The sequence below is a fragment of the Manihot esculenta genome, chromosome 4, assembly GCF_001659605.2.
Source record: "Manihot esculenta cultivar AM560-2 chromosome 4, M.esculenta_v8, whole genome shotgun sequence".
In the NCBI taxonomy this organism is placed as follows: domain Eukaryota; kingdom Viridiplantae; phylum Streptophyta; class Magnoliopsida; order Malpighiales; family Euphorbiaceae; genus Manihot; species Manihot esculenta.
In genome coordinates this window covers 30,456,118-30,465,419 of record NC_035164.2, presented here as the reverse complement: position 1 = coordinate 30,465,419, position 9,302 = coordinate 30,456,118, and the positions used below count along the sequence as shown (strand labels likewise).

The 9,302-nt window shown below is 30.2% G+C and overlaps 1 protein-coding gene across 1 annotated transcript; it reads left to right on the top strand.

Annotated features, from left to right (window-relative positions):
* The first annotated feature begins 5,039 nt into the window (after positions 1-5,039).
* LOC110612636 (wall-associated receptor kinase-like 22) lies at positions 5,040-6,667 on the top strand. The gene is made up of 2 exons (XM_021753412.2): positions 5,040-5,958; positions 6,618-6,667. Exons 1-2 carry the CDS (start codon positions 5,040-5,042, stop codon positions 6,665-6,667), a joined length of 969 nt encoding a protein of 322 aa, XP_021609104.1.
* The last annotated feature ends 2,635 nt before the right edge of the window (positions 6,668-9,302 follow it).

The window sequence follows — 9,302 nt, the reverse complement described above, 5'->3', positions numbered from 1 at the left end:
CAAAATGATCCGCCATAACCTCGAAATCAATACACCTACTACACACATTGAGCAGTCTAACCAACGAAATCATTTTCCAAATCAACGCCAACCCACCCCTGTAACGCACACAATCTACAGATAAACAATCATCATAACCTAAAGCTTCTTTATTTCATTAATTTTATTTGAAAGACAAAATTTCATTAAGGAAATTAAAAACAGGACGTTTCTCTAAAACAAGAAACTTCAAATGCTATATTACCTGTGAGTTGCCCCAACTCAGGCAATTCATTTTTGACGGCGAATCCGGCCACGGATCCTCGTTGTATTTGATTTTGGATAATTGGGTATACTTGTGTTAGAAGCAAAACCCTAGGCCTCTCCTTGGAGTTGATCCGAGACCACTCTCTTTCTTATTAACATCACCGATAATAATATCTTCAGGATTATTCTCATTAATTCCCATCATATCTCTAATATTCAAATTCGAATTTGCATTCACAGCTAAGGGATTAGAAAACACGTTTCCTGGAATTTCTCCCCTTATCGCTCCATTCCCTAAATTTCGAATTTCAGCAAATACTCCTCCTTGATTTTCAGACTTTCCATCCTCTTTCTGTTCTGTCAGATTCTCCGACGAGCTGCCGGAGATTACAGTCGGTCTTAGCCACCTGTCTTCCATATTCTTCTTCTGTGCCCTCTTTGATGGAGCTCTCAATACAGCAGAAAAACGACGAACTGCTTTACCAGGTTCAAACTCAAGGAGTTTTAGGTAGAATCTTTCGGTGTGACCCAAAAACCCACCGATAAAGCAAAAGGATGGTAATGGTTCGTACACAAACTCCACCATGAAGGATTAGCCTTTAGCATACGTTATCTTGAACTCATCACGAATCCGACGATGAACATCCCATTGAACCCACATCCGCATATAGGAATTCCAAGATGATTCAAAATTTTCTAGGTCTAATTCTAGAATTTGCTTTATGAGATTTAGAGAATAGGATTTATTGTGGTTGTGTAAATTTAGGTAAGGAGAAAATGTTCCTCCTTTTATTATTTTTCTCTTTGTCGGCCAGCGATGCCTAACGGTCTCACTGCTACAGTGTCACCGGTCTGTGTTGAATATGTTATTATGTACGAATGTCGTCAGATGTCCTCTTCATGTTAGGCGGCCATTTAACCATACAAGCAAGGCTGCAAGTTGACGGAGACTTGTGAGTGACCCAGTCTACTTTCTGGGACTATGTCTGGGCTGAAGAAATCGGATCGGTCCGATAAAAAAATTTCCTGTTTTGGGTTGACACAGCCTTTGGGTTGACATAGCCCTCGTGGTCCTGACCTCTACCTAGACGCGCCATCATTGTCAATCTTGTTTCTTATATCTGATAGAATCTTCTCCGATCAAAATCCAGTTCGAAGACCTTTCACTTGAATCCATATGGGAAAAAAAAAACTGAGCTACTTCTAGAGGAATTCATAATTACCAAGACGATTTATCAATAAGAGTTTATTATCGAAAGACCAAAGGCACATATCCAATACCATGTGGAAGAATTGAAGCAAGAAGAGAATGCCATTGCTGCCTCATGGCCTTGAAAATTAATTGATCGATCTGTATGTTAAGAATCATCCTCCTAACCTAAATACAGTTTACGATCATCATTCTCTACGACCTTATAAGTAAAACAATTTATTTAGATGCATTTACCATTAATTAAACATGTGAATGCATATTTTATTTTATTTTTTTTATATCACTTTGCTAAAAATCTTTTAATGAAACACTTTACATTTAAATTGATTTATAAGATAAAAATATATTTTAAATAAAAAAAATTAAACATCTGTAGCCAAATTAAATCTTTTTAAAAATATAATTATACTTTTTTTGGGTATAAGCAAGAGAAATCTGATTACACCTAATAATAATAACATTCTCGATTTGCCAATCAAAGGACATAAACGAACTTGGAGGCAACTTCTCCATACTTTTCATGAGTATAAGATTTTTATTTGAAAAATAGTTAGAAATGGGAAAGTAGATAGCAAAATTTTCAAACAACTATTTGATAGAGAGAAACACATATTATAAAATAAAATTTCCACTCATAAAATATATAGAATAGATTAAATATAAAATAAAAAAGACCCTCCCGCCTTTTCACTTCACCTTTGATTTTTTCTAAAAAAAATTCAAAATATAATTCTATTTTTTGTTTAATTGTTTAAAATGCCTAAATTCTATTAATTTTTTTATTATTATTATTTATTATTAGAATTTATTAGAAATTGAATAATGAAATTTCTACTCTTAATAATATTCAATTACACACATCAATTCTTCATCATCTAGACCCTTCAACCCGATAACATTTATAAATATTCAATGAAATCAAATGCATGTATCAATTAAATTTTTAATAAAATCGAATCAAATTAAATAAATGAAAATGAAAATTTTAATATTTATAAAAATTAAATTAAATTAATTTTAAAAAATATATATTAATTTAGTTTGATCGGTTTAGTTTTTTAATGTATTTTTTATTTTTTTACACCTTATTTATAGTGTTTGAAAATTTAATTAAATTATTTTAATTTTAATTATGGTATAATTTCTTTATTTTATTAAAAAAATAATATATTATTAATTATTAATCATTTTAATTTAATTTTATTAATTTATTTAAAAAATAAAATAAAAAATAAATAAAAAATCAAATTAAATTTCTAAATTAAAGTTAATTTTTTTAATTTAAACTAAATACTACTCATTTCTATTCTTTATTGCTCTTTGCAAACTCAATCAAAAAGTTGAAAAAATTAAAAAATGCATTAATTTTGATGTAGTACTAAAATAAAATTAAATAGTAATTTTAAAAAAAAAACATCAATTATATATTAACATATACGTATGTATAGCAAGTCTGAAAAACAGTAATCATCATTTAATTTTTTTTATTTAACAAAAATCATATTTTTAAACATGTTAACTTTCTATTGATTCACTATAGCGGATCACATGCTCATATAATATTATCGCTTTACTATATAATTACTCTCTAATTCAACCTTCTACTTGCGATTGGACATGCATGAGTCAGATGGATGTTGATTGGTGAGAAATGGTTCCTAAAACACGCAACTAATGGTCCCAATTGATTAAGAAATTAAAATGACAAGTCAAACCCAAAATAAAAATTGAAAATCCGACTTGGAAATTTATTTCATGATTTTTATTAATTATCAAATGAAGACTTCTCTTAATTCTCCCTACCTTTTATTTTTTTAAAAGAAATAAAGTAAAATGTAAATCTTACCTTTGCATTATTAGTGCTACTGCTCTAAATAGTAAAGACAAACTATAAACAAATACTTTTTATGTTCTATTTTTTTTGTTGTTAAAAAGATATTAAATTATCAAAAAAAAATATATAATTACATAACAACAGGCAATTTAAAAAAAAAAAAATCATTATCACTATATATATCAAGACAAGTCCTTAAAAAAAAACCTAATGCTATGGACTCGGTCTTCTATTACGTTTCTTTCAGCATATGTACATACATTTCCAGTATAGCTCACTCTTCCTTTGAATATTCTCTCAACTTCCTTTTCCAAGGAAACTGTAATATTCACGCATTAATTAATTAATTAATAAAAATATATTAATTAATTTATTAATTTTAAAAAATATATTAAAATACTTTTAAAATTTTAAACAAATATCTATTATTCAATTCATTTATATTAAATGTATTTTAGATTTTTGTATAATATTTAATAAGTAAAATTAATGAAAAAATTACTTAATAGATTATTTAAAATTTTAAAATATTTTAATATATTTTACCATATGGATTGCATACTAATTTTTTTTAATTAATAATTCATCATTAAATTTTCATAAAATTTATTTCTAATATTATTTTTTTATTAGCTGATAATTTTTTTTAATTATTAGCTGATAGAACGAATTAAACGTGAAAATGTTGATATCCAACTGGGAAATTTCATGCAATGCATGAATCTCATTAATTATCAAATACGACTTCTCTCTTTGTTTCTTTATTTTTATTAAAAAAAGAAAAGAAAAATTTATTTATTTTATTAAAAAATCGAATTAATTTTTTCTTAATATTTTTATTGTTTCTAGTGTTTACCCCTTTATTTATTAAATTTATATTCTTTTTCGTAGTAAAAAAACAAAGATTTGAAACATTTTTAAATTTAATAATTACTGTTTTTTAATATATATTCTTTAAGAAATTTTTTTACCCAATAATTTTCTTAATTTAATTTAGACTCTTTTGTTTACTTTTTATTCCTTTTGTTGGTCAATTAAGTATTAAATATTTAAAAATTATTATCTTTCATAACTACTCTTTATTAATAAAGATTTTTTAAGAAAAAATTATTTATTAAATAATATCCAATAAAAATTTGGAGATGAAAGAATTCTTCGTACAAAAAAATAATACTCTTTTACACATGAAAATTGAATGGCAAAATATAAATAATAATATTTATTCTTCAAACTAAAAGATTTTCATTAGGGAATAAAACATATTAATTCTATCTAATTAAAATTATTTAATGGCTCATTTGAATCTTAAACTATATGAACAATAACATTTTAAAATAAATTCAACACAACTTACCGTTAAGATTCAGATACAGACTAAAGCTAACGCATCATAAAATGGTAAATATGAAATCTGTTGACTTGTTTTTCTCTCTAAAACTGTAGATGAGATATTTCATGGAAAAATAATAGTCCCATCCATGAATTTTCCACACTCAATAACATTGACTCTTCTTGACTTTAACTTTTTTTTATATTATTATTATTATTATTATTATTTTGATTTAAAGACGACTAAATCGTTTCAACGTTAGCTAAGAAATTACGAAAAAGCATCTTTTGTACGAAGAATTTATATAAAGGCATTGTTATATAAATCTCCAATGACAATTTATATAAAGGCATTGTTAATTAAGCAGAACTCAAAAGGCTCTTAAAGAGAAACACCAAGTAAAAAAGATAGCAAAAATGAGTGTGAAATTAGCGTGTGGAGTGGGTTTCAGTTTGGCACTATTGCTGTGTATTATTCAGTTGGCAACAGCAAAGGCACCCATTGCTATGCCCAACTGTGAAGACCGTTGCGGAGATATAGAGATTCCTTTCCCATTCGGAATGGATAGCAAGGATTGCTATTTCGACGAATGGTTCGAGATTAAGTGCAACCAAAGTAGAGCTTTTCTAAATAAAATCAATATGGAGCTCCTTAATATTTATATACGCGGCAAAGCTCATGTCAAAAGTCCAATAATGTTGTCGAATTGTTCCGGCATGGAGACTGATCATCTGCTGCCGCTCAATTTGACAGGAAGTCCTTTCTCTATTTCCGACTACAACGTATTCACTGCAGTAGGTTGTGATACTCGTGCTCTAATGATAGATAATCCCCTCCAACGCCTCGGGTGTGAGTCAAAATGCCTTGGCCAGAAGGATGTTGATTGGCGACAATTGCTTCCTAATCTCATAAAAGAGAGAGAGTTTTCCTCTGGAAAATATTACTCGATCGCGGACGATTATTGTAATGGCACTGATTGTTGTCAGATTACAATACCTTCATCCCTTCAGGTTTTTAATGCAAGTTTCGAGGCTATAGATGGTAATCGGGGCACACGTGGTTGCAAGCTGGCATTTCTAGCAGGATTATATGCTGGAGACTCCTGGACGAAAAATGATTCGAATGTGCAGTTTCCGATGGTACTAGATTGGATGATCAAATCGAACCGAACGGAAAGTTCTAATTGGATGATTGATTCTGGACTATGGAATGCTAATTACTCGGAAACCGTGGATTGCTACAACTACTATGGTAGTTCTTCTGCTTCTAGTAAACCAGTATTCGGTTGTGAATGCAGCTATGGGTACGAAGGCAACCCTTACATTAATTGTACAGGTAAATTTACTGTCCTAAACCTTTTATTTTTAACCGCTGCACAGTTGTTTAGGAAACACAACTCTTTTAGAGAATGTCTGACCTAACTTATGAAAATTAACTTATAAACACTAATTGCTTATAAGTTATTTAAGATATGATAAAGAATTTTCCTCTAATCTCCCATATGGGTCTATCAATTCTTGATTTTGAGAAAAGAGACTGCAAAAGAATAAAAAAAATGGTCCTGAGACTATTGAGAATGATCCTTCGATAGAGACCCTTCGGTTTTAAAACTTTTAAAATAAGATTTTAATGATAGGACGTGCAGAGAAAAGTAATGTAGAAGAGAAGAGGAAGAAGAAGCCAAAGAAGAATAGAGTGGAAAGGAGGCCCTCTTCTCAAGATCTAGACCTAGCTCAATGGGAATCTACTATCCCTTACTTAACCTACTTTATGGAGAGATGTGAGAATTACTTTGTTATATTCTTTGGTGGGGCATATTTTATTTAAAATAATATTATAATTTTTATATGTTATCAAATGGCCCTACTTCTTAGTATGATCAGTTGAGTTGAATGACTTAATGTAGATCGGACTAAGGGAGTATATCTGCGAGAAAATTCTCAATGAATTTTAAGCTAATGTAATATGAAATGGTTTTTTCCTTACTTTTGAAGATCTTTTCATTAAAGGTCTTACATTGATGGTGCTCCCTTTGGAGGTCTAATTTTGGCGGTCTTCCCTTGGCAGTCTGCCCTTCCGCCTTTACCCTTTTGATCTTATCCTTTCGATCTGACCTTATTGGTCTTCCTTTTCGAGATCTTTCTCTTTGAAATTTTCCTTTTTTAGAGAGACAAAAACATTCCCTTTTGGGGCCTACCTTTTTGAGAGAGGACTTACACCTTAAGGTCTTACTTCATTAATAGTGCTCCATTTGGGAGATTTGATTTTGGCAATCTTTCTTTTTGAAAATCTAATATTAATAGTCTGTCCTTCTGGTCTCACCCTTTTGCTCTTACCCCTCCGACTTGAACTTAGTGATCTTCTCTTTCGAGACCTTTCTCTTTGAAGTTTTCCTTTTATAGAGAGAGAGAGGTATTCCCTTTTAGGGCCTTCCTTCTTGAGGGAGGTCTTATGCCTTAAGGTCTTGCTTCTTGAGGGAGATCTTCTCTTTTGAGGTTTTCCTTATCAAGAGAGTCCATAATTTGTTAATGCAACTAATTTTGATTCCATGACTTAAATAATTATTATGTTCATTTGATATCAAAGCCGGTCTCTAAGGCTAATGTTTGTTGAGTTTAAAATTTTCTTTTTTTACGTTGTTTCTCAACTCGGCTTATTTGGTGTCATGAGTCAATTTTCGAAGTCGACACCTACTTTGGTTGGATTTTTTCTTCATTTTGTTTCTCAACTTGGCATATTTAGTGTCAAGGGTCAATTGTTGAGCCCAACACCTACCGTAGTTGAATTTTTTTTTCATTTTATTCCTCAACTCGACTTATTTGGTGTCAGAGGTCAATTTTCAAGGTCAGCACCTGTCATGGTTGGATTTTTTATTTATTTTGTTTCTCAATTCGGATTATTTGGTGCCAAAGATTAATTTCTAAGACCGGCACCTACCATGGTTGGGTTTCTTCTTCATTTTGTTCCTCAAATCGGCTTATTTGGTGTCAGGGGTCAATTTTCGAAACTGACACCTATTGTGGTTGGATTTTTTTCTTTGCTTTGTTCCTCAACTTGCTTATTTGGTACCAGAAGTCAATTTCTGAGGTCGGCACCTACTGTGGCTTCCAGACTTATTATCCTTGCTCGGTATTCAAGTTCGTGGCCTTATTGGTGCTTTCCAGCTTATTAACCTGGCTCAGTATTCAAACTTGTAACTTTACTGTCGCTTTCCAGCTTAGCCTTGTTCGGTATCTAGGCTCCTGACTTTATTGCCGCTTTCAGGCTTATTAGCCTTGCTGGTATTCGGGTACATTGGTCTTATTGTCGCTTCTAAACTTACTTTTACTTTTAAAATTTATCTGCAAAATAAAAGTTTGTACAACATGTATATAATGAGAATATTCGTTGTGAATTTACTAATATTTATCAATAAATAACTTATTATTTGAGGTGCTTACTGGCGTATTTTAAAAGAATCTGATCATTGAATTTAACTAATAATATTTTCTTGTATACTTGATGAAGACCGATAAATAATTTTTTGCAGGCACAAACTGTAATATTTAAAATTCCATGTTATTCTTAATGCTTAATGATAATATCATGCATGCACTTATATACATGCGAAATATTACAAATTTAATTATAAGTATGATTTAAATTTTGTAATTCCATAATCAAATGCTAAGGAGATAATTATAAAACATAAAATAAGATAAAGGTAGTTCCTAACAAATTTTACATTGTAAATTTTCATTTTCATCATACCTAATTCCATCAATGTGATTTAGTTTGCCAACAGAAATATATCCTAGTCTTTCATAAATATCTTGAATACTAAGTATGTAAGTAGATTCGTATGACACATTATTAAGACTTTTTTTATTGATCTGAGAAATAGAAAGTATGGTATTTACAAATGATTGAAAAGAATAGATTATGTATGTAGACAAGGCATCATAAACTTGTGATATATCAAAACTCTTTTGGTTTATTTTATATAAACCTTCATCTTTCTTTTCTACCGCCTCTTTCAATCAGAGAGTATTGTATAAAGTAATGATGAGTGTGAAAAAATATTAAAATCTTGCTATATTTTATTAATTTACTAACAAATAATAAAATTATAATTAAAAACTTGGAATGTAGAGCACATCTCTAAAAATAATAAAATCAGATAAAGAGACAGAACTAGCATGTGTTACTCTAGCCATATTGCTATTAGGTAAGTAACCGGAAATATATTTTTGGACCTTAGATAAATACTAAACAAATACTTATTTGGCAATATATGGTCAGTTGCACTAGTATCTAAAATCGAAGTTATATCATTATGCATTCTAGTATTCTAAGTATTAGCAAAACTGTAATTACCAGCAAAGGTTTGTGAACCACAGTCCAAGCCTTCAGTAAGTCTTGAACTCATATTAACAGTTGTAGCTGTTAAGGCTGCTTTTTCCTTTACTAGCCTTAAGAACTCCTGTTGAAGAGTACTCAAGGCTGCACCAATTTCATCAATTTTAGTACCATCATGTGCTATATCAAGAGGACTGTCCTCTTCAAACTCAAGACCCTTAGCTATGGCCACCAGTTTGTGGCTAATGTTTCTATCTCTATCCTACTTTGTAGGTTGCCCTCCAATCTTGGTTTTCTTTTTAAACCAATATAGATATCTGTTAGTTTGAAATAGGTATCCC